At 38.9% G+C, this 27,352-nt stretch overlaps 1 protein-coding gene across 1 annotated transcript in view; it reads right to left on the bottom strand.

Moving 5' to 3' along the window:
- cacna1ea (calcium channel, voltage-dependent, R type, alpha 1E subunit a) overlaps positions 1-26,454 on the bottom strand; it is a 90,136-nt gene extending 63,682 nt beyond the window's left edge. Inside the window, exons 1-2 of the mRNA XM_079350473.1 lie at positions 26,368-26,454; positions 16,012-16,559 (exon numbers count right to left, since the gene is read on the bottom strand). Coding sequence (XP_079206599.1) covers positions 16,012-16,526 — 515 coding nt within the window. The 5' untranslated portion in view covers positions 16,527-16,559; positions 26,368-26,454. The remainder of the gene's footprint in view (positions 1-16,011; positions 16,560-26,367) is intronic.
- Between the last annotated feature and the right edge of the window lie 898 nt (positions 26,455-27,352).

Raw genomic sequence — 27,352 nt, 5'->3', positions numbered from 1 at the left:
CTTCATAATTGACCACAGAGCCATAACTCCCTGTCTGCTCAGAGTTTGCTGTTCGTACACAGTCAAACACTGTGTTCATTCATTAAGAGGCTCTGTTCTCTGTTCCTCTACGAGGGCTGGTCCCTGAAGAACATCGGCTGATTGAATTTTTTTTCTTTCCCACCACAACCTTTTCTAATTCCTGTGTGTATCCACTTTTTACACCCAACAGAGAGCGAGTCTCTAATAATCATTTAACTTGTGGAAGGAGCATGGAGTTAAAAAAACGTGGAGTTCTCTTTTTACGCTTAATAAAATAACAAACATGTTAAGTTACGGATGGTTAATTTTATGAAAAGATTGAAACTCTTTGTTGCGTCTTGTGTTCTTGTGTTTTACAAAAACTTTAACTTTAGAGGCTTGCCTAATAGTGTCATATAGTTTTGTCTTGTTTACTTGTATTTCGGAGTTCAGATTTATTTTGTTTTAGTCCTCATTTTCTCTCCAACTGTTGCTTAGTTGTCTTTCTTGAGGTGTGTCATCCCTGGTGTTGCTTCTTTCTTGAAAGGAATGTTTCCTGGTGTTGATTGTTTAGTCTTCAGTGTTTCCTGTTTTATTGTGTTATTTCTTCCTTGTGTCCCTATATATGTTCTTGTTACAGTCGTGAGTTCTGTGTGTCTTCAGTGTTTCATGATTCACTTTGTAGTTACCCTCAGTGTTGAGTAAATCCTGCGTCTGTGTGTTTCCCTCCAGTCAGAAGGCCCTCATTGTTCTCCTTTGTCATTAGTCTCACCTGTCTGATTACCATTGTGTCTATTTAGTCTGGGTGTTTCTTCCCTTCTGTGTCAGTTCATTGTCGTTTGTCAGTTGTCTCCCTGTGTTCCTGGTTTGTCTAATTTTTTTTGAGGTTTGATTTTGATGAACTTTGTTTAATCTGCAGTTGGGTCCAGCTCCCTGTTTTTTCAACACACGAGCCATGACAGACTGAATGTTATAAAGACAAGCAGAACCTTCAATATTTACTAACTTGGTAGGAATTACCATTTTGGCACAAGCTCCCGACTGATTTTATTACAATGTTTTGTCATTTGTATTTGTACAATGATGCTTTACTTGTGTTTGTTGTCTTTGGTGTTCTGCTGCAAATAAAATGTCCCCTTGTGTGTAAAAACAATCAGTTGAATCAGTTTATAGTTAATAATTTATTTATTACTTGCATGTGATTTCTTGAGTGGGAAGAAAATGTCAATGCTCATTAAAATAAACCACCACTTATAATAACTGGTAATGCCAGAATCTCCAAAAACTGACCGAGATCCCTCAAAAGTACTTGAGTGCTGATCAGTCCCACAAATTCTGCACAATACAAACACGCTCAGGCTTATCACAGAGGGAGAAAGGGACAACAAAGCCACCCCTACTGATGTGCTGAGATAAAGGGGCTGAGGGATTGGACTATATTTAGCTTTATTGAGATGGTAATGGTTGAAACATGAGAGGACCAGAATGTATGTATGTATGTATGTGTATGTGTGTGTGTGTGTGTGTGTGTGTGTGTGTGTGTGTGTGTGTGTGTGTGTGTGTGTGTGTGTGTGTGTGTGTGTGTGTGTGGTTTTGTATTCATCAGTGGATTTTTTTTTTAATGTTAAATTAAACAAGTACCCCCATTTGTAAATCTATGAGAGTGTGTTTGATCATAGAAACAGGAATAATAATCACAAGTGGAGCTTAGTAGAATCAATAGTCATCTCTCTGTAATAGCTCATCATAAAAATAGCAGCAGTGTTGATCTTCTTTCTCGCCTTGATCAGCACCCATAGGAAATATGAGGAAACATATTTACCCTGTGGTATGATTTTTCTGCCTGTCTCTCTCTCTCTGTCTTACACTCCCCTATCTCCTCAGCTGTCTTACCCTCTCCCCCTCGCTCCCCTATTTCTGTGTTTAACCAACCCAGATCCTGCCTTTCACTGTTGTAGTCCTCCCACTTGTTTCCTAGCAACTGAACTGACATGGCCCCCATTCTCAGCCCTGTGAATCTGCAGCTGTAACCCTACATTTTATAGAATAAGCTATATAAATCATCGTTCCCCACAGGGATCCGAATTATCACTGTGTCAAGACAAATGACTGTGTCCACAGGCATGTGGTTAACCTGGTTTCTGACATATTGCAGGTTTGGTTTGGTTACAGCAACAGTGGGCAGTGAATGCTGTAAACAGAAACACTGGTGTTTTACAGCTGTCTGATAGAGAGGCTCTTCAAGAGTTTGAGAAGAATGTCTTTCACCCTTTATGTAGACTTCTGAATCTGCTGTAGTTAGCTTATTGACTAGGAAAGGACGCTTTACTACTGACCACAGAGTCCAACAATCCAGCAGTTATAAATATGTCAGAAACTATAATTGTGATTTTCTGCATCTTTCACATGGCCTCACACACATATAGCACGTCCACCAACTGGCAAGCAAGATAGAATATCTACTACTATATGCCGGATATAGTCGATTGCAACCTAGGTGTTTTATTTATTATCATTTATTTAGTCTTATTTTTTAATTTGTAAACAAAAGTAAGATTTTCTTTGTACACACAAATTAATAAAAAGACAAACCAAGGTTGTACTTCTACAGGATCCCATCTGATGAATAAAAACCAGAGAGGAGGAGATTGTGGATAAATGTTAAGAGATTCTCCTTTGTTCCTGTCAAAAAAAACAAAACAAACCCCCCTCCCTCTTAATCCTTATTTCTCCTCAACACAAACAGTGATGCTAACATCAGGTAACGTTATTAGCTAATAAGCTAGTTTCATGAAGAATTTCTTTCCCTTGATTTCTAAAACAGCATCATTATTGATCCAACAACTTCAGTAGGCAGGGTCAATGTAAACATCGCCAAAGTTAAGTTCTGAGAAGGACTAAGCTGTTTTAAGCGATTGAAACAGTGATGAGAGTCGTGCTGCTGTTTAAGGGTCACATGTAGGTTACCCAAAACTTGAACTTTATCATAATGTCCTGGGTTTGCTGAGGTTGTCAGGTGATGTAAAAATACATCGCTTAGAAGAGATGGTGTTGCAGCCCCACAATGGAGGCTGCTACTTTCCTTAACTCTTTGCCCCCCAGGAGTCTACAATACAAGCCCCATAGATATGTCTAAGTGTTCAAGGTTCAAGTATATTCACAGACCGTGGAGCAAATCTAACTGTGAGGATGAGTCTCAAAAGTTGATCATTGAAATATAGCCTCCTTATTTAAGTGTGGTTATAAACATTACTCATATTTAACCTTTCGTTAAAAAGGCAAATTAAACATAGTTAAGTTGTTTATTGTTGTCCTAGTACAGTATATTAAAATAACAGTTAATAAAATATATTTGGGTTAATAATTTATGTTTGAATGAATGACTGTTACAGAAAGCTCTGAAAAACTTTACATCTTTTAATAAAGCCGAATATTAAGCATGATATTTCAACAGTTAATGAGATAAACAGTTAATCAGAGAGAAAATGGAAGTCAGCAAAAAGTCATCATCAATGCAGATGACATCTGGTGGCATACTCACTGTAACTGTTCACTTCACAATACACCTGTCTTTTGTTTGTTTTATGTTTGGTTTTAACCTCCTGTACTGCTTTTATCCACTGTAAGGCGACCTTGGGTGGCTTGAAAGGCGCCATTAAATAAAATGTATATATATATATATATGGCATATTTCATAAATCATTCTCAACCTAATTGCCATGACTTTTAACATTACTGTCACATTATGCATACAGATGGTGGTCTGATGTAGCTCAACCTTGTATTTTTTTAGACATATTTAAGCAGAGTTTTCTGCATGATCATCTCCATCTAGTGACTAATGGAGGCACTGCATCATGGTTTCATTTGGATCATTTCAATTATTTATCATTTAAAGAATAGGGAAAATGTCCGTTTTATTTACAGTCTGTCTTAGCTTGGCATGAATATTTGAGGGTGTCTTCACAAGTTTCAACCCTTTATAGGCTCAGTGAGTGTAATTCCCAGAAAAATCTTAGAAATTAGATTAATAAGAAAGTAGTGATGTGATGTCTTACAGGAAGAATAGAGTTTAAGCATTTTTTCAGCAACAAGATTTTTCATGGCTGCCTCCATATGAAGAGATACTTGAAAAATATCACATGAAAAAGATGAAAGAGCTAAGGATGAGAAAAACACAAAACACACTATCAGATCATTATTACGCTTAACACCCTGGTTGTCCAAGGTCTTTTAGTCCACACATTTTAAAAACACAGCAATGAAAAAGCTATAAGAATATGAATTACAGAAATCCATCATTACTTTAAATATAAAGGAGGCAGATGACAATTTAAAAAAAGCCATGAATTAGGCTTTGTCAGTGACTGCTTGGTCATTTGGGTTTTAAAATAAACGATCCATATATCTTGCCCGCTCAAAATTAGAGTGAATGAAAAGAGTGTTAATAAACAAACTGGCAGCTAGACAAATCAATTTTGTCAACAGGCAGGCTGTAAATTTACCACAGAGGTGTGCAATGACCTGCTAGTCATAAACATATACGGCTGTTTGGCTGCATGTGAGCATTCAAAGTGCAGAAGAAGAGAGGGTAAAGGTTTAAACAGGAACCTAGTCAAAATTCCCCATCTTGACTGCTAAAGACTCCTGATCCCACAAAACTACCAAATGAATATCAAGCAACTCTTTAGATTTTCTCAAATTTTGCTCAGTCACTGGAAATTAGCCCGAATCCATGCTAATCTATTTAATAATTTTGTATGGTTCTGTTTTACACAGACCATTAAATGTGTCCCGACAGCTCTGGATCTGGTGAGTTGGAGATTTTAGTCAACATGACAGTGTTTCCCCACATAATTCTCTAATAGCTTCTAAAGTAGCGGATTCTCTGATCTGTAAAACATACTGTGCAGAAAATCTCATCGGATGCTGCTGTGAATCATAATGAATGCCCTCTGGTGGGCGAAATACCACAAATGTAACTCAGACAGGATCAAATAAAACTTTGGCTCGAGATTTGAAATGAAGAATAATTAATCAGTTCTCTGTGTTCTTTGCTACGGATTTATTTAATTAATTAATCAGTATGGCGTACAGGGTGCTAAATTATAAAAAAAGGTTTTAAAAATGATTTTCTTTCTATTTGCACCATTGCAAAAATCGATTTTAATTATCCAGCTCCATTATGAACCCCTGCAGTTAGACTTTGAAGTTTCTTTCAATCACCCATTTACTCCAAATGACATTGTGCAATAATAAGTGATTACTTCACAGGCTGAACTCCATTTATTTGTTTCATGAATGCATGCATGAGCCTGTCTGAGCACTTCATAGCAGCTCCACTAGGGGTCACACGTACACACACGCTGCCAGAGTCACACTTTGCTGCTTTGTTGGATATATTGATGATGGCTCAGTTTGCTTACCCAGCATCCTTCTCTCCATTTATCAGACCTGCTCCCTCCTGGAGCAAAATATGTCAGGCAGCTGCAACGTTTCAACTCCCTCTGGTTTCGGAGCGAAATGGATGTGATGGACTTTCTCACACACACACACACACACACACACACACACACTGGGCTTTTCCCTGTGTACAAGTCTCCAACACTGGCTAATGTGTGGATCTGGATGTTTTTCACATTCTACACAAACCTATTACAGAATTCCAATTTTAAAAATACGACCAACAAGGGCAATTTAGACACAGCTTGAGCTCTCTACTAAAACCATTTGGCTTAAAAAGCGCCAGTGGCTCAGAGAAATCCTGTTGCACTACAAAGGCATTATTTGCTCCAATGAGCAAACGGCATTGAACACAGCAGATTGATCTTTGATATTTAAATCTGAAGCTTTGAATCAACGGGCGGGACAGAATTGAAGGTGTTTGACGGGGCACACATTTATTCTCCTCATCGTGTCAGCACTTTAATGTCCAGAGACACATAAGGCACTCTGGCGTGTTTCAACATTTATGTAAAGAAATTAAACAGCTTGCCCATTCACACAAGGCTGCTTGTATTTAAATAAAGTATTGAAGTTGTGTGTCAACATGTGGAGGTCATCTTTAATGCAGCCCGTAGACATTAAAGAAACTAACATTGAGAGCTGCTATCCCATTTCAATGGATATAATCAAGCTCTATCCTGCTGTAAATATATTGATAAAACCTTACTTTGGTTTCTTTAATAGAAATAATACATTTAGGAGATTTAGATTTTATTCGTAACTTTCGCAACCTGGCAATAATATCACTTCCTCTTCCTCTCAAGTTAGCCGATATTTCTATTTTAAAGGCAGGTAAAAGGTGTCACATCTGTGTCTAAAGTGTTTTATTTGCCTGTGTGAATGTACACATGACAAAGCAACAGGTTGATAGGGCCGGTTACTTCCCGTGCTTAATGGTCTCATATCATGGGAGCGGTGCAAGAGGTCAAACCCGGAGGGCAGAATCTGTCTAGCAGATAAAGCCGCTCACAAAGATGTAGTTCTCCAGCAGACAAAACCTTCTGCCAGTCAAAATAATTTCCAGTATATATATTTTTCCAGCGACTATAGATATCTGTGAATCAATAAATAATTGATTTCTTAATCAAGTGTGAGTTCTCCAGAATTGTATTCTCCCCGAGCATTTTTCTGGTTTATTTTCCAGGGCTACAGTTAAGACTGCCACACTTCTAGAAGTGCACTCTCTTACTCAAAGTGAGATGTGAAATGAAATTACACCTATTACTGGGCATGAAACCGTCATTTATTACAAGCCTTGTAACAAGCGAGTTGTAACCACATCTATGGTCTTAAAATATTTAACAGATAATAAATGTTGATCTACACAAGTGCCTGCAAGCCAAATGCATTTAGACTCACAGCTGCAGAGCGCATTGTTGCAGCATGCATCCATATTTTCAGGCAATAAAACTGGAAGAAAAAAAAGCTGCCGTCATGCGGTGTTGAATGGGGAGAACCAGAGTCCATATTTCATCGAGAGCTTCCCAGGAGACCGAGCTGGTGTTAATAGTAAAGCAGGGCGAAAGCTCGGAGATTCATGGTAGTAAAATCTAGGCTGTATTAGTGGAGCAAGGCAGGACAGGAAACAGGGGCAGGTGATCCTCTGTTTAAAATAAAACCTAAGAAAAAAGGTCAAGTGAGAGTGTTTAACTGTTTCAGTTTGTAGTTGTAGGATTGTTTGGGTTTGTTCTCCCCCCCCCCCCTCCTGCAGGTAAGTGAGTGGCAGGGGGCGTGGCTGGCTTCTCTACTCAGCAGACGAGGCACACCTGACTCCACTCAGTAATCACCTCACGTATTAGAAACTGGTCTGCTCTCCTCTACTCTGCCAGATAATTCTGTCTTGTTCAGTAGTGTCTCCGTGCGCTTCATGTTTACTGAGCATTGTAGGTTGTTGAATATATGTTGTGCTTCTTATTAGTCCTTGTACCGACCCGCACCCTCAGGTCAGCTGATCAGCTGCTCCTGAGGGTGCCCAAAACTAAACGGAAGCTCAGAGGGGACCGTGCGTTTTCTGTTGCAGCTCCTAAACTATGGAACGAACTACCTCAGCCCCTTAAACAGGCTCCTTCTCTGTCTGTTTTTAAATCACTTCTTAAAGCCCATCTTTTCTCCCTGGCCTTTGACACCGAGTAAGATGATGATTTTATTTATTTTACAGCATACCATGAGTCATGTTTTTATATCTTTTAAATTATTGTGTATTATGCCTTTTTTAAACTCTTTGTTAATTTATTGTACAGCACTTTGGTCAGCTGTGGTTGTTTTAAAGTGCTTCATTAAATAAAGTTGAATTGGATTGTATTTACCTATGTTTTGTTGTGTCCAGATTCGCAGGTGAGCCTCAGTTTTCCTTGCCGGAGCTTCCAGAGGGAAATGATAGAGTTTTTTTTCTTTCCAGCCAGCTCCCTGCCTTCACTGCTTACTTGGGGTTTTTTAGTTGAACATTAAACAAGTGTTAAACCTTTTAGTCCTGTGTCAGTCTCTGTATTTTGGGGTTCAACTTACTGAAACCATAAGATAGATAGATAGACAGACAGACAGACTTTATTGATCCCAAGCTGGGAAATAGTGGAAACAGTGTTGAGATCTAAAGTAGATTCACAATTGAGTGAAATGGGAAAAAAGTAATTCAGCCGATAAGTCAGTGGATGTATTATTTAAATGTATTTTCTTTATTACTGTTTCTCTATTTTTTTTTTTTTTTTGGGGGGGGGGGGGGGTTTATGGGGCAGTTTTTTAATGCACTTCCTGTTTGAAGCTGTTTCTAAATGTGCTATATAGACTTGACTTGACATGCAACACAATATATTTTATCAAGCGAGGTGTACAGGGTGTATTAATGGATCCAATGCTCTCAAATGCTAGTAAGCTACAAGAATGTTAGAGATGATCACCCGTAGTTCCTGTCTGCTGTATGAATGTGTGCGAGTTAGGGGGGTGTAGCCCAATAATCTTTTTTTAAAAGTTGAATACTGTCAAAGTTTTGTATCTGAGGTTAAACTATAGAATATATGCAGATTTGTTTAGTTAATTAGTTTGAGGGACAGTGTAGAAAATAACAATAGCCTGAGAAGAGAAAAGAGGTGTGTACCATATTAAACTCACTAGCTTAGTTTCATCTGTAGTCCCTGAGAAGATAATGGCATCGCGCCCACCTCTCAATCAGGTCAGCTGAGCACCTAACCATGGATAACACGCATTGTTCAGAAAATCAAAACGGATGCTTTATAAAAAACATTCATCCCCAGAGGCATGACGACATTTACTCATCAGACTAAATTTGTTTTTTTGCACCAGACTGTAAACATATAAAATGATCATTTTTTGAATGTGGTGTGTGTGTGACTTCCTTGTGCCAGCCTCAAACAGATTCTCAACAAACTGCGGGATTTTGAACGTCCGCAACAACGTCCTTCAACACCAGAGGTTGCCGCTTGGTTATGGAACAAATACTAATGCTAATAATACTAATAATGTGAGCTGTAGAAGCAAACAAGACCATCAAAGAGAAAATTCTTACTACACACCTATTTTAAATTTCTGTCATCTCTGCTGCAGGGGAGGTGTAATGCTTGGGGATATTTCACGTTAATTTATTTCAAATTAAGAGGGATGTTTATTTTTCACAGCATTTCTAAAATATGGACAAGAGCAGTATAAAAAAACTGTCCCACTTTTTCTGAAGGGGTCAACAAAATTGACACAAACCAAGAGTTCGTCACAGGATCTTTAACATTAGTTTTCGTTACATTCAGAATTTATTGAAATATAGACTTTTTATTATCTCATCATCCCTGACCGTATGAATGTAAATGTCATTGCCATAACTGATTTTCTGCTCAGCTTACCTATGTTTTTTATTTGTATGTACTTTTGTTACTTTATTGGGCAATTGGGCAACTTTGTATTTCACCCATATTACTGTAGCTGCTTTGTGTCAATCTTATTTTTGTGTTCTGTAATTCATGGAGTAATCCTATCTTAAGTGTTTAAATGTGCACTAGATGATCTGTGAACGAAAACCATCACAGCAGACTCAGTATTTTCAACTCTCATCAGTATCCTTTCTCTCTCCTCTTTGCTAAACTCCCCTCCACCACTCCTTCACAGTCTGCTCTTTGTTCCCCAGAGCAACATTTAGTCAAAGTTGGACACCATCATCCACTGACAGATCTCACATCTCTCTAACTCGTGATCTATTTCCATCTTGTGATGGTCATCAATTTTGTCACTTCACTTCACAATACTTTGCAATCCAAACACAGGGAGACAGACAGGAGGAGAGAGTTCAGAGATAGAAACTGAATAGAGAGGCTGAACACAGCAGTGTGTCTAACTCGACTATTTAACGAACGCTCTCAGCGCAAACAAATGCATCTCTGTCATTAAACAAATGTGTCCGCTTGAATTAAATGACATTTTTTTTGTGCAAGTGCAAACAATTGCTTCTCCACTGATCCCCTGACACACACACACACACACACACACACACACACACACACACACACACACACACACACACACACACACACACACACACACACAATACAACTGCCTTTCCATTCTGCATATTGCTTGACAGACTCATGGTTTTGTGGTGCAGAAAATGGCTTTTCAGCATGTCATCATTAATAATTTACTTATGACAAACAGCTCTGACATTTACAGTGCATTGGGTGTCTGGCTGACACTGACAGTGAGACAATAATGAGGGAGAAGGAGAACGATACACAGAGAGAAAGATCCTCAGTTGAGTACTGATAAAATTAGAGTCTAATATAGTGTCGAGTGACGGATGCAAGAGCAAACTGGTTTCCATGACATTTAAATTGCATAACTTTCCATTTAATTCTGAAATATCAAACAAGCACTCTCTGATTTACAAGAGACAAATGTGACTAAGGCGTGCACAAATACACTCCGCTTGCTGACTACATGTAAGTGACTAACTTTATAAATCTCTATGTTTTCTTTTATGAATGTGTGTCACTTAACAGGTTGAGAATAAAACCAATGTGTGAGGCACTCTGAGGGCAGCAGGGTGCAGACGCTCTTTCAGAACTAATGCTTTGTGGGCTGACAAATAATGAAAGAAGCTGACAGTTTGAAAACAGGTTATTATCAGCTGGGTTTTTTTTTCACTGTTGTTGCAGCTTCAGTCTCCAGAGTCGGTTTGCAAAACAACAGAATTCTTCTGATAGAGTAGATCGACTGGCCTTGAGGTAACATATTGCATGGATCAAAAGGTGCAGATATTGTCTTTTTATTTTAAAACAGATGCAAAAGTGACCTACTGGTAGCTTTTTTACAATGCTAAAATAAATACTTGCTTTAATGCTTTAAAAAAGAGAGAAGGTGACAATTAAGATGATGTATTTTGAATTCACCTTTGAGCTAATATCTTACCAGGTTTATAAAAACACACCATGACCTCTTTGTAGAATTATAAATACAACTTCTATTTTTTGGGGAGAAGGTGAACAGTAGGAAAAAAAACTGACAACACTTTGCCTATCTTAAACATTAATTACTGCACCATGTTAGATTTTTTTTCTTTTAAATTAAGGGAAAAAAATGGCCATTTATAAATACAGTACTTTAATAATCTAATCCACAAGATTGATGTAAGGATAAATGTTATCTTCAAAAGACATTACTTTATCATTTCAGCATTTAGCAAACGCAAATAGCAGTTACGCAAAGTGATTCTGAAGGTGATGTCATCAGTTTTTCAATTACAGTATTTTTGTGATAAACCAAAGTATGAATAAGGCCCCATTTCACTACCCTGCTGCACTTTTTCTACCTAAATAAAAACCCAAAAGAAAATTTCCCTGGTGTTTTTATTGCCGGATAAATAATGAGGCTTCGGCTTGGTGTGAAAGGAGTGAAAACACTAACGCGACTGTAAGCAGGCAATTGTCCAGCTGCAGCTGTGAGCAATGGAGCCAGGAAGACAGTTTATGGATGGCCAGCAGCAGAGGCAGTGTTTCAATCAGTTTGTGATCAGAAGAAATGAGGAACACACAGTGTGTCCGGGTCTGTAAACTCCCCCGCCGAGAACAGTCTGCCCTGACGGGACGCCAGTTTTGCAAAGATAACCATCGCTTACACAATGCAAACAGAGATATATACACACACAGCGATGGCTGCAGCAATGACGATGTACTGTCTTCTAGGTCCGCTGCATTTACAGAATAATGTATTGCATGACGTGTTGATTCGACATGTCTCGATATATGGCTTTCGTGTGCAGTATTTGATATAAACGTTTGTGTGTGGGTGTTCATATGTGTGCTTTGCTAGTCAGCATGGCTACCAAATTGCGACATCAACACATGGACAGTATAATGTCAGACCATGAAAAAAGTAGTATACATGTGATAACAGCAAAGTCATCGATTTTTGTGAAACAATTAACGACCACGCTTGAAAATGCCGTAATTTTTCCAATACACTTTTCCAGTTATTCTAAACAAACAATGAATTTATTTTTTTTCGTCTGTTTCGTTTGTGAAGAGAGAGAGAAAAGTGTTTTTTTGACGAGGTCTCTTAAGTCATTACTGTTCAATTGGCTAAACCAGAGATTGTGAAGAACCGCTTTTGTATCCTCTCTGCTCTCCAACCACTTTAGTCTCATTAATCGCTCATCCCTTTGCAGTAAATGTGCAGCAGCAGAGCGGAGCAGTGTGTAAGAGCCCTCAGACAGATGAGTTATTCAGGGCTGAAGATGACAAGCGCACAAATGCAGGTTCGACATCAGACTTCAGATGATGTAAAGTGAGTCAAATCAAGGGATTTATTCAAGACTTGACATTAGGCCTTCTCTTTTTAAACACACATACACAGATACACACACATTCTTGTCACCAAATGATGACCTGTTGTTCCATGAATACATTAGTCATCCAATGTATATGTAAAGCGCTATTAAGAGGAAACAGGCCTTCTGTGTATGCTAGAAAGTTTTTTTCCAAGAGTCTGCTCTGTCCCAATTTGAAAATTAAGTTAATGACTCGTGGATTAAGCGTATGCTGACTTGTAATATTTTAATTTACCCACACTCCCACACAGCAAGCAGCTTTGTTTTGACTGCTTCTGTCTTGACTTCAACAGATGATTCTAGTCCTGCACAATTTAACAAAACATGCACACTGGAAATCCTCCTCTGTTAGATTATTATAATTATGGATTATCGCCTTGGTAATGGCCCACTGTCCAGCTGGAGCAGAGAAGAAGCTATTTGATACAACAGTTCTGAAGTGAGAGGCTCAGGAAGAGCTTCAACCATCAGACCACTACAGGAAGAACATTAGGGCACCAAGAACTACAACCAAGCCGGCCAATTTTACAGCAAAAAAATATTTCTAATGCATTGGTTTAAGCATATCCATTGTTTTAATCTCTTTTTTAGGGTATCTTACTCTCATAAATAGATACACAAAAGCTAGTCACAAAACCCACACAGATTAGGCAAAACAGAAACCAAAACATTTTTAGTGCATCAATCTATTTGTGACCATGGTTGACTCCTGATGCAATGGAAATGCCTGATCAATTGTGACTGATTACTGTCATTAACACCAACTCTAAACACTGTTATTTCTTCAAACTCTTCCGAAAGGATGTCTTCTTATCCAGAGAAACATGTGTTAAATACTACAAATGTTTCCCATTGACCGACAAATACACGCACAAAGGCTTTTGCTTTAGTTACAAAGCATGGTGAGCTTTTTTTTTTTTTTAAGGATTATTTTTGGCCTTTTTGCCTTTATTGATAGGACAGATAGAGTCGGAAAGGGGGAGAGAGTGGGGAGAGACACGCGGGAAAGTGGCCACAGGCCGGACGCGAACCCGGGCCGCCCGCGCGAGGAGCAAGGCCTTGCAACATGGTACGCGCGCAGTCGCTGCCGCTGAGCTATCGGCGCCCCCAGCATGGTGAGCTTTTTAAGCGTGTCTTCTGAATGTAGTTCTGTGTAGTTCTTTCAGAATTTTCCCAACATAAAGAAATACCGTACAAACATATCATTATAATATAATATAATAAATAGGCAAAGAGAGGGGCTCTAAGACGTTAAATCTCCTATTATCCACAAAGAGGATATACACATTAGGTCACAGAAAGCAGATATCACTGTGGAAGAGAAATAAAGGAATGACTGGAATTGAAAAAAGAACTACTGAAATAATGGTTTGAGGTTATAATTCAAAAACTATAAACTTAAGAGGGGATGTTAAGGGAGTGTTGGATTTAAGGAATATAATGTTTCCTTAATACATACAGGGGGGTCCGTAAAGATACATAAAGTTAGCCTGATGTAATTTAGTTTTTGCCCAATATATTCGAAAAATATATATCCTATATCAGCGTTCGTATTTGTAGTTCTGTTTAATCCTCGCGATATATTGGGGAAATTGTTTTGTTTGACCCTGTTCTCTGAAACAAAACAACACAATGCAATGCAGAATGCAAAGTATCTGTTAAAGCTGTGTAAAACTATATAGAAGTTTAAATGTCAGGGGGTAGCAAGAGGAAAGGTCACAGCGGCATTCAAAAAGAGCGTTTATCCTCCTAGCGAATCACAACATTGACAGCAAGTGAGAGATTATCTGGAAATAACTGAGACATTGAAAATTATATGTTAGGTAATGTGACATTTTAAGAGAGTCAGTGAATTCAAGATTTCAGGGTCGTTGTCAGAAGTGTGTCTGCAAATTGTAATGTGGTGGTGGGTAACGTGTAAGAGGTTAGCGTGTTGTTTCATTTTCAAATGCTGCACAGAGGGACTACGAATGAGACGTGTTGTAAAAACATATTGCCTGATTTAATTGAACTAAGGCACTAACATAATACTGGACTCAATTATAACACCATTAACCTATACATATAAGGTGTTTCCAAGCAAAAAAGCTAATTGTTTTCCATGACAAAGTGTTCAAGCTCAGCCTGAAATCCAGAATAATTTCCATTAAGAAAAAACAGCAGGTGCACAATTTTGCTCAGGTGCAACATCTCATTTTCCATCCTCTTGTCAGGTGGTTGGGGGTTTGCCTCTAAGTGGGCCAGAGAGGTGGATGTGCAAGGTTGTAATGCATCCTGACTTACTCTGTTCATTTTCCTATCAGCAACAGAGGCGGACATCTGTCACGTAGTATTGAAATAATTATGTTAGGCAGTGCTGAGAATAGTTATCTGGTCCGTGGCCAAGCACCTCAACAGGCCTGGTGGTCTAGTAATCGACCACATCAATACTACTATCACATGGCCTCAAACATCAAGAGCAAATTACAGCAGAAAGACTTCTCATTCTGCAAAGCATTTCAAATCCACATTTTATCTATTCTATCCTCGTGGCAGCGTTTATTGTTTGTCATCTATCTCTTCTCCACATCCCATCTACCTGCTTACTTTCTCTCTGCAGTCACATTCTCCAGGCCTTTGTCTTTAGCTAAAGACATAACCCAGCTTGAGATGTAGCATCCTGTACCTGTGGTGAGGATAGATGGTAGGGGGCACAGAGGGTGCCAACGCCACTAGAGGTGAAGCCCCAGCTTTAATGGGGAAGCAGAGGGGGGCATCACAGCTATAATCACCAAGATATTCAACAGCACCACGGGGCAGGAAACCAATTCACACACACACACACACACACACACACACACACACATGCACGTGGCATAAAAGTGAATTAGCACACAACGTTTTATCTTTTTTAACTATGCAGATGATGAAGGAATATATATTAAACAACAACATAGTAGCAGAGACTGTAAACCTTAATGGAAGAAACCTGAGTGACGTCAGCATTGGAGTCTGGAGACTGATCAGCAGAAGTAGCAGTGGAAAGGTTGTCTCTCACTAACATTCAGTCAACCTAACTACAGTCAGAGAGATGGGACTGAAGTGGTTTTTAAGCCTATCGACAAACCGTTACATCACGCCCACATGTCATTCATGTCTGCTATAAATAACACTATTGTTTATAAAATCCAAATGGAACAGTTAAAAACTGTTGCCATTAATGACTGCAACTAATCAGACCTATTTCATTTTGCCAGGCTGCAAAAAACGATAATTCTTGAATTTGGTGTGGTTGTAATCTCCGGAGTTCCTGGAGCCAGCCTCAAGCAGACCCTTTAACAAACAGCTCTCAGATTATCTATTGAATATTTAAAGAATGAATGATTCAAAGTCGGTTCACAGAGGACTTATCTACAGTACAACAGATGTGTACTATATGTAGTATAATGATAAAAAATCAGTGTACTGTGACGTTGTAAAAATCACATTTTGACTTGAATGAACTAAAAAACACATGGGCTTTTAATTCTAAAAATGGTAAAGCCTTTGTTGTGTATTGCTGTGTTGCTGTGGACTTCTTACTTTTAAGACCAATAGACCTGACAAAAAAAATCCCTCTATATAGACTACGTTTAGGATAAAGCTCAGGTATTTAGCAGGTAAGAAACCAGAGCCAGGGTTCCCTTGTTCAGCATTATACTCACTCCCACTCCTTGCGCCGCGCCTGCGGTGTGCTCTGGATCTTGTGAGCCTGGTGGGCTTTGACAATGTCCTTCTGCTCAATAAGGCCTCCCCTTCGTCTCTTGATCATGTTGGGACTGACCGCCAAGTCTCCATCCACTCCCAGAAGTCCCCCTCCAACGTCAAAAGTGGAGCCCACATCCAGAGTTAGGCCCAGGCGATTTGGGTGCTGAGAGGGTGTGTGGCCAGACATTTGTGGGAGGTAGAGTGTGTCATAGCTGGTTGAAAGACTTTGGGGCTCCAGGAGGGACTCAGGAAACAGGCTAGACACACCGGCCAGTCCTGCACGATGTTTCTGCCAGTCCTCACAGTCCGCTGGGGACGAAGGAAGTATGTGTTGCCTCGGGGTGCTGCTACCGCACATCGTCCCCATGCCCAGACTACACTCCGGCCCTGTTGGGGTTTGACGTAAGCCCAAAGCATTGTGGTCCTCTGTCAGAGACCGAGAGCTGACGGAATATGAGCCCAGTTCCAGCATGGTGGGAAGGCTACCCGGGATCTCAGCATAGTGCTGCAGGAAGAAGAGGGAGCATGGAATATAAAGGGAGAAAAAATAAGAGAGACCTCATATTAATGTACACAATAAATCTTAGACATCAGAAACAGCTGACAAACATTTAATTTAGTTTGGAGATTCACCTAAAATAATCTTCATCATACTATATATGCTCAGAGAAGAGTACGTATGCATTTTTTAATGAATTGTATGAATGATGACTGATCAATATCCTCAGGGTTGTTTATGAGATATGGAATTCGCATTAAGACAAAACACAATCCAACATGGAAAATTGGGTAGATGCTGATTTCCCATAACTTCTACCAATGTATTTGTACCCCTATGAAGAAGTGAAGATATTTTTATAGATATAAGAGCTACAGATACACGTTTCTATAACATCCACAGTGCAGACCAGATAAAGCAATGTTATTCAAACTATTCACAAACAGACATCCAGCCATATGCTTGACTATGGGAATGTGGCTACATCACTCAAACACCTGAAGACATCAAGGTTCTGTGTTAGTATGAATTTGTTCAGCGAAGCCTCTGAGGCAATGGCCCAATATCTCTAACTGTCCTATGAGCATAGAGTCAATTATAAGCTGTAACGCATCCCTCAAAACAAATTATCATATTATACTAGCAGCACTGTGCTTAATGGTGCAATTAGAAAGAGAGAGGAAAGACAGGGAGAGGAATTTTATTAATTTAGCTTCTTTTTAATGTGTCAGAAACATTGAGTTGTTGGATTTGGATGTATGTGAAGTCAGGCATGCACATCATAAGTTACCATCTGAAATACTTCTAAAGTCTCCATCCTGCTGCTCCTGCAATAACTTTATCGAGCCCTCAACATTTAAGATGGCCCAATAATATATTTCTGGGATTTACAATCCCACTGAGAGAAAATGCTTCACACAAAATAGTGTGTGTGGTGAAGATATTGAGCAGGAAAGAGAGGATGCTGCAGTTACAGCTGTATAACATGAAAGAGTAAAAACTATAAGACAGTTTTGAGCTTCAGCTTTAAACCCAACAGACTGCTTAAACATCCTGAGAGCTATTAATTAGAAAGCTGAATCACTAAATTAAGTTGACAGCTAATATGAATGAGGTGGTAATGACCACAGACGATGATGATAATGATTATATTACTTATAAGTATCTGCCACACACTGATTTGAAGAGGCCAACTTTTACACCTCCACATGTCAACGTTTGAGCTCGAACTGAAATCACCGCACTGCTGGATTTGTTAAAATCAAATGAGGACTGAGGTTAAAGCAACAGAACTGCATATGTTAGATTGAGAAGCAGCAGAACTTTTTTGTTTTTGTTTTTGTTTATGAAAACATTTTAAAAAAATCAGCCAGAATCTGATTTATTATATTAATTGAAAAAGAATTGAAAAAATATTTTCCTTGCAAGGTTAACTGACTTAGCTTACTAGGTTTAAAATAAATGAGAAGACTAAGGTCGCTCTTTTACCAATCTTTAACTGATAGGTTAAGCAAGAATCTGTTGTGGAAAAAGCTTCTGAATGTGCTACCTGTCAGGGTAATTAAGAAAAACAAAAAGGTGGACCCTATTGCAGAATTTAACCGAAAAAAAAACATTTTTTAAAAAAGGCAACCAAAAACTCACTTTCTTACAAACAAATCCAACAAAAAATACAGAACAAGAAAACCAACAGCCACTAGGAAACTCTGGAACTCAGGTAGGAAGACGTATGAACTGACAACAAAAGGGAAAGTACATCAGTACTGAGACTAAATAGACAAAGGGGTAAGCAGACACATGAAGACATTCAGGGAAATGAAAATAGAGAGAAACCAGACAAAGGGAGGGTTGTTAATTTTCTCCAGACAACTTTTTTTAAGATTTTAGTTGGAAAGTAGTCATCTGTAGCAGTTGTACGCTTGTACAAACTTTGGCCAATGTCTGCCACAGGGTACCAATGTGATGAACCAATCATGCCTCCCTGTCTCCCTGCTTGTTGTCTATCCCGTAGATACAGTCAGCATCAAGGGGAACGCCCAAACAAACGTCACCCGGTTTGCGCTGAAGAGGAAAACAAACTACTAAACAAAAGTGCTGCTTTGTGCCCATCGTCAATACTAATAAAACAAAAAAACTAATTCTAAGGTTTTATGTTTTGCCCAACCAAAGCAAAGAGCTGAGTAGGAGAGAGGACAAGCAGGAGGACGAGATTAATCGCTTGTGGGATCCAAAATCGCGTATGCCAGTAGTCAGCAGTGCAGCCCTGCATATGGGAATGACACTTTGGGCCGTTTAGTTGGATCATTCGTCCAGTCTTTAAAAACATATTAGACAACAATTCCATCTTCAAAATCCATTGTCAAACATTTGACCCCGAGCACATTGAGCTCCGTCCCGAACTGAACACTGCAGTGAGCGGCTTCTCAAAGCATGAGCTGAGGTCCACTTCTGGATCAATGGGGCTTGTGTATATAACTGAGGGAGCACAGAGGGGAGGGGATGGGTGAAGACAGCGCACTGAGGGAATGCTACTTTCAAAATTATGCTATTTTTCGAAAATGACCTACCCTGCCTTTAAGGAAGAAAGACTTAATAAAACAGAAAATTAAGTCTGAACACTTAAACAAAGAAAATACAAGAACATTAAAAAAAATCATAACACTATCTGCCAACACCTCACAGCAAAGAGGTGTTGGCAGTGAGCTATAACAATCATTCATTATGCTCCTAGTTTAAAAGGTACACATGTTTCTCTCATGAGCTAATGGAGACAAATTTGAAAGGAGAGCAAATGTTGGATATTAAATTCTACCAAAATACAACTTCTAGTGAAGACAAAAGTAAAACACAGATTTTGGACAAACCAGCAATACCAAAGCAGAAGAGGAAAAATATAAAATGCAACAAAGCTGGGGACAAGTTAGGCAGGAAAATTGGAGGTTGGCGCATGCTAATGTTGTTTTGTGAGAGCAGTGAGTATAAACAAGCCACTCAAACTTTACGAGGTAGTAAAATAACAATGGTATATTTGCTGCTTGTTGTGAATTATCCAATTGGCACATTTTTCTTTGCAAGTTTACCAAGCAAACTTTGATAACAGAAACAACTTTATTCAATTAAAGCCAGACATATACTGTATTTAGGATCTTTCGTGCAAGAAATGAACAAACACAGTATATATCATTTTGAAGCACAATTTGAGATTTTTTATGGCAGTTCATCAGTTGACCTTGCTGACTACATTTGACATACTTAACTTCCCTCATCTCAAAGAGTTGATGCTATATGGTGATATTTCTGCTCATCTGGAGACCAGAGAGTAAGGCACTGCGGTTACAACGCCACCACATGACTCTGATGTATAATAATCCTAAAGTAAGTAAAGTAAGTAAAGTGTAAATAGTGTTTATGTCTGGTATTATCTAATTCTATTGTATTTTTTCTTTATTTATTTAATTAATGTAAATATGCTTAAAGCTGTTTTTTATACTTCTTGTCATTGATGCTCTTTATATTCCTGTTTTTGAGATGTTGTAACAACTACATTTCCACTAGTGGGGATCAATAAAGTTTATCCCTTATCCTTCTAACTAAGTCAATTTACAGCTGGTGCAGCCAAGCTCTGCCCTCGACAGTTTTGTTGACTGCACAAAAAATGACATCCATACAGTGTAGACTCATTTAAAGAAAGCCCAGTAATATATACATTTACAAAAAAAATTAGATTTGTCCATACAATTGTGCATTGTGCGGTTCCTGGCAGGACACACTCTGTCTCAGAAATGTAAGAGAACTCCTATTGATCCTGTGCTGATTGAATCCATTTTGTAAATTATGTTTTCAAACAGGCTGAACAGGAGTGCCAATGTGATTGGCTGATATATTAGGATGTTGAGTTCAGAAAAGTATGAGCCACATGAGGAGGGAAAAAGACAAGAAAAAAAAAGGACAGTATACATTTAGTTTGCTTAACCACATGCCTTAAAGAGAAGATGAAAAGCCTCTTTCAGACAGAAATGGGAAATAAAATGTTTTTAAAAAAATCACACAAAGTTAGTAATTGATATTTTTGTAAGTTTGCATGTTTACTTTGTCGACAAGAATTCCATAAGAAGATTGATATCACTCTTACTTATGTCTGTTGAACATTTAACAGTTTTTCCTTTGGACAGAGCCAGACTCGATGTTTCTCACTGTTTCAAACCATTTATCAGACCCATTAGTCCAACCATACCCATACAACATGTACTAACACAGACCTTTACCCCAGAGCTCTAATAAACTCCCACACTGCTTTGCCAAACCAAAACATTGAGCCTTAGCTGCCCCCTCTGTAGTCCACAGTTTGGTTTCTTTACACAAGCTTGAAAAACTAACACTCCCAAAAAACGGACTGATGTTTGCTATACAGTAACTCGGCTAATTAGCTGCCATTATCTGCTCACGTGTTACACACAGCTGTGTGGTCCCTGCAATGAACTTCTGTCAAAAAAAAAAAAACCTGGCAAAAGAATCTGAGCCTTGACAAACTGACTGAATCTTGATATTAGAGGGGCCAAGTTGCTTTTTACGCCCTAGTTTGGACAGCCAGGTGTCTAGGAGGTTACTAATGAAGAGTGAAGGAGAGGCTCAGGCAGGCACGAACAACCTGCCCAACACCTGCTGCCCCCCAAAAGCCCACACAAGTGCCTGGTCCCACGTCATATTTTTGTAACACATCATGCCCTCAACATGGACGTCAACCTGATGAACGGCAAGACATATGTCAGGAAGAGTTAGCTATGTCACCTAATCGAACAGTAATGAGGGGCAATGAGTTAGAAAAGAAGACAGGCGTACAGTTTGAGTCCAGCTAAAAATAAACATGTTTGTAGCAAAGTGCAGGCAACTCAGACACGATGCAGAAAAAATGCTGAGGACTTCTTCTTGAGTCCAATAGGAAATCAAGAGGAAACATTTCATGCTGGATATCTTAATATTTTTAAACAAGGGCGCTGCGAGCGTAGTGGTTAATGCAAGCACCATGTCACGGGTTGAGTCCGTCCTGTGGCTGCTTTCCAACATGCCATTTCCTATTCTCCCTCTCCCGGATTTCCGACTCTATCCACTGTCCTATCGCAACAATAAATGTAGATAAAGCCAAAAATTATAATATCACCAAGTGGAGTTAACCAGCTTTATGCAGTGAGAAAGAAGGGCACAGAATAAACATGCACAACTCAAGGGTGTTAACAATGGAGTAATAAATGATTTGAAGTCACGGTGCATGCTGTGGGTTATTGTACTATGGTAGCCTATAGACATATGTAAATGACTCTGTCAAAATACAGCCAGGGCTAATTGAAACTCTGTATTATACTGAGTGCACTGGACAGTAGATTTATAACTTTCTTTGTGTGATGTGGTGCATAACAGTAATCAGGCCACTGCAATATACAACCATCTATACTTCTCTGGTGCCTGTTTGAAGGTTAGAGGAAGTACTGCTCCAGGGTTACTGTCATACATTTCCTTTTGTACCTTCAGTCTGAATCCCCTACAAGCTGTCCTTTTGGCAATATTGGCACCTACAGTACATTTGTCAATCAGACAACGTGACGATGCTCCTTTATTTGAGCACACTTTAAAGTGAATACCAGAGGACTCCTATTATCCTAATGGTTGCATGATATTGTTTGTCAAAGTAAATGGTAATATCTATAATAGTTGTGGAGATTTCTTGGTCAAAGCAACAACGTGGTTAAACTGTCAATGTAATAAAAACGTTTCATGATGTTAACCCTTTGCTGTCTTATTAGAACTATCTTTCCTGGGTAACAAATGGGATCTAATCAGGCTTCTTCTACTGCTCATTCAAATTTCATTTTTTTGCTGGGATATCCTCCATCAAGACAATTATAGAAAGTAAAAGAACAACAACAACAAAAACAACAAACTTTTCCCACTGCACTTTGCCAGCTCAGTCTATTTCACCCACAGCCATGTTCCTCTCGTTCCATTATCATGACTTCGTCTCCTCTATTTCCGGTTGGGGAAAAAAACAACAAAAAAACCCTTGTGTATTTTACACAGAAACTATTTTTCACTCAACCTACACATTGTGGAAACACTCATCTCGAATGTTTTAAGAGAATTGGAGCTCTACTATATTTGTATGTATAATGTTTCTGTTTTCAATAAACACGGTCATCAATTTCAAATGTTATGTTTCCTGAATTAATTGTTTTTATCTATATCTTGCTGTACATGTACAAAATATAATTTACTATTTGTCTTAGCTTTCATTCATTATGAATGATGTTAGGCATCCATTTGCTTAATTGTATTTTAATTATATGATCATTTCATGTATCTATAATCAGTTATTCTTCAACAACAGTAACACAGTTTAAACTTTATGTATGTTATGTACGTTTATCGCCATAGATTCTGAATGACCTTAGTTTGATTAGATCAATTAATTGGACGCCTGAGTGTGGCATTTAACAAGGAACACTCAAGGGCTTGTCGGCATGCTTACGGTATATGTATTTTATGAAGCTGTATCAAAGAGCACCATTCCTTCTTAAGAATATCATCTATCGTTTTCTTTTTCTGCTTGTGCTTATTTTACTTCATGATTTTTATCAGCAATTAGGCTTTTTGCCTTTAACAGCGCCCAGGCATGCCATGACATGCAGCCTTCAGTTAATGAAAAGACACTTCTCAAAGGGATCCCACTGCTGTGATGACCTTCCAAGAAAATGACACAACACCTCCGACGCATCAACTCTGTAATGATCAACAGCGCTAATAGGAGAGCAGGCTGTTACGCTCCAATCATTGGGAGGTAAAGTGGCCTCACGAGGACAGCCAGGTAGGTTAGATGTCATTTTCAAAAGGCCTGTGCAGTAGATGTGCTTCAGACATTATAAACTGGGACCTAAACACAATGAAAATATGTTACAGTATTAAAGCAAAATCATGCAAATAGAAAAAAAACATCAGCAGCTAAAGGCATCAGTCATTCCAGTTGCTGTTTTTGTTTTTAGGTCCCGAACTATGTTATGCAAAATTATCTTTAAGAAACAAACTGGAGGAAAAGGAGGTGAAATTGACTATATAATGCGTCCTTGTGTGAACTCCACCACACAGAGTTTCAGTAATAGCTATCATCTACACATCAGTGGCATGTGAATGTGTGCACTTTGCGACACTTTCTGTTGCACAAATCAGTGTTTGACATGTTTAAAGGATAAGCAGCCACTCAGCTCCAAATCCTTTCCTGTAACTAGTTTGAACCAATGTGCTATTGTTTTCACACTTGGTCAAAACTCCTGAACACTTCCTGAAGTTCCCAGAATGGGGTGCATGTGTGATAACCAATAGCCAAATTTTCACTCCGACTCTACTCAGGATTTTTCTTGCCAAGCCCCGTTTTAATCTTTACATGAGAAATCTGCGTGAGCTGATGTGAGAGGCCAACACTCAGGACAATTGATCAAACACTGAAGGGAGGGTTTAATGACATTTATATCCTGGGTCACGACCATAGACTGCATGCAGGCGATCTCCATGCCAGTACTGAAACTGCTTCATTATGTCTTTCGCCAGTGTGTTTTGTGATTGTGTCTAACCACAGGTTGCACAGCTGGGGGCAGCTGTGGGTCAGTTGGTAGAGTCAGCCGTCTCTCAACCGGAAGGTCGAGGGTTTGATCCCCAGCTCCTGCAGCCACATCCGATGTGCCCTTGGACAAGACACCTAACCCGAATTTACTCCTGCTGCTTCATCAGCAGTGTAAGAATGTGTGCGTGTGTTCTCCTCTCCATATAAGAAGTGCATTTGCCACCTAACCATCAGCATTGATTAAGACACCTATTGTGCTCCCTCCCTCCTTGTTCCCTATTTCTCTTTCTGCATCTTATCCTACCTCCCCCTATCCAGTTTTCAAGCCTGGCGCAGTTTCAGTAGACTGCAGTTTCTTCATGAGCCTGGGACTTGACGTCTTTTTACCTGCTATTTTATAATATTAACTAACAGAGTAAGATCTTTTACCTGCTCTTTGTGAAATGTCTTGAGATAACACTTGTTATGAATTGCTGCTATAACAATAAAGATTGATGATGATGTATGAACAAAAAAAACAATCCTCATCTACACAAACTAACTTGTTTTGGACCCCAAAACCATATACATCAATAAATAAGCTCAAGGGTTATCAATGTGAGAGGTGTTGCTTCAACTAATGATTACACATCATGAATTATATAAGAACCTCAGTTCTGGTGTAATTAAAACTCTAAAAGTGTAGTTTATGTATCTGTGTAGACTGTGATCCTTCTTTTTCATTAGCGAGGAATTTCAAAGGAAGACTGACAGTATGTCGCAATTAAACATTACTGTAGTGTTCTTATTAAGGGTATAAGTATTAATAGATAAGATGAATCATCTTGTTAGTGATGAATCACAATTAATCATTATTTTAAATATGTATTGTACGTGGTCAAGGGAACATAATGCTTGTTTCGGCTCAGGAGGTACAGACAGGTTTCACTTAAGAGAAGCACTAATTTATACATCATGAAAACCAATTTGCACCCTTTCCAAGAAGAGTGGTGTGATTCAACCAGGACAATCAGAACACTTGACAAGGAAAGATTACCACAAGACAACAACAGGAAAAAAACATATAGCTAAACCAGACAGAGAGAGTTGACAGACAAATGTTAATTTGATGAAGCAATTAGGGAGACAGCCCGGAGGAGCTCGATTGATCCAAGTAACAGTCCATTGGTCCTCATTCAAATGGAGATCATTCGATTGATTCTCGCAAAAAGCTGATCACCAGCCTTTTGAACAACTAAACAATATCCAGGTGATTGCATGACTGCAGCTTGAAGGATTTAATTCAAAAGAAAGGGATGATTGTGATGTGATGAAGTCCTCTAGTAGCACAGGGCTTTAACCTCCACTATCCTGTTGTCTAACACAAACACTGATTATCTAAACAGCCTTTTCCTTTATTTCTCAAACTAGTTTGACTCATGAGCACAGGCTGTTGTCACTTCTGATGGATTAGTGTGTTGGATCATATTCCATGGAGATAATAACCTATCAAAACATCTGATAAAGAGCTGGGTCATAGACATACAAGGGTAAAGAAAATACGGATGACATGAATAGCAGGTGAATTATGGCATTTTCATTCTAAATTCTATCAACAACTGCCTCCGTGTAACTTTATATACCTACACTAGCACCCAGATTAACAGAAAATGTGACTCTCCTTGGTCACTAACCACCTGTTTTATCTTGTTGCATGTTAAAAGCCCAAGTGAACAGACATTAAGTGCTCTGTCATAGCCTTACCATATTGATAATTTGAGCATGTTCTGTTGGAAAAAAAACATCTTGTCAGGACTAAACATGAAGAAGAAGAAAAAAAACATCTCATTTCTAAATCATCTTATTTACAGAGGACTTGCATCTTAAGGGCAAAAAGGAAGGCTAATGTAAAAATAGAGAGTTTAATTGGTATCTTATGTTAAATGACAGGTGCATGTTTTTTGTTAATATCTTAACTCTCAAAACATCTTCACAATCCTGTAACCATCTATTTCAATGACCAGCAGCATCAATAGATTGAGGGAAGACTAATCATTTATGGATTTCTGCACCCTGTTCTAATGGGTGGCACTCTGTCATTTACCCTCTTCCAAAAAGCTTTAGTTGTCCGATGAAGCTTCATGGCTACATCCGTGTGTTTTTAACTAACACCTGTTGGCAAATGTGAATCAGGCATGCAGTAAAAACGAATCAGACGAGATTTCTTACCTAAAAAGAGAGAACTCCTTTCCATTTCGCTCACCTTTCCACAGAAAATGAAAATGTGGCAGCAGAAACGAACACGCCCGCTGTAGGCTATACCCAATGCCAGCCCAGAGAGAGAGAGAGAGAGAGAGAGAGAGAGAGAGAGAGAGAGAGAGAGAGAGAGAGAGAGAGAGAGAGAGAGAGAGAGAGAGAGAGAGAGAGACTCACCAGCTGATATTGGCAATGGGGAGTGGGGAGAATCAAGCAGACACTTGCACCCATTTTTTGTTGTCATGTCTTATCGCCACACAAAATGTTTTATTTTTATAAATAAAATAACATCTTCTTCAGCCTGATGGGCCTACATGTGAAAGTGAACATAAACCGGATATGATAGCCAACACTAAATTCATCCTGGGATTAATGAAGTATTTCTGATTCTAAAGCTACAGGCTGTTTAGAACAGGCTTTGGGCCACTTGTTGCCTTGTACACTAGCAGCCAAAACCTGAAAACATACCTACCTTCATGACAGGCTTCAATGCAGTATATTTACGACTCATCTGTGCACACATCGTGTCAACGAAATGTTTCACTTTACAGCGTGCACTCCATGTGTTGCCACGGGAACCAATAAAAGTGGCTCCTAACTGACCCACAGTAAAGACTAGTGGAAAAAATGAAAGTCACTGACTTAAATTGACTGAGGTCTTGGTTAGGGGCTGAAGTAGGCCTATCTTTATCCCTTGCTTCAATAGTTGTACCATTCGAGTTGATGTGATCCGCAAAGTTTGTTTTTCTGTCTCTTTGGGGCATACCCACTGTCGCCGCTAGGTGGCAGTAAACGCATAATATAATACTATAGTCCCCATAGAAATGAATTTCGTTAACCTTATGGGAAAATATCAACAATTTATCGGTACACTTCTTGACTAAAATCATCAAACAAAGTTAAACCTGTATGTAGGTCTACATTTATCTGTAGTTTATTTATTACGTTTGATTTTAAT

The sequence above is a fragment of the Symphodus melops genome (genome assembly GCF_947650265.1).
Source record: "Symphodus melops genome assembly, chromosome: 8".
NCBI lineage: Eukaryota > Metazoa > Chordata > Actinopteri > Labriformes > Labridae > Symphodus > Symphodus melops.
The sequence above is the reverse complement of the archived record's forward strand: the minus strand, read 5'-3'. Positions and strand labels throughout refer to the sequence as shown.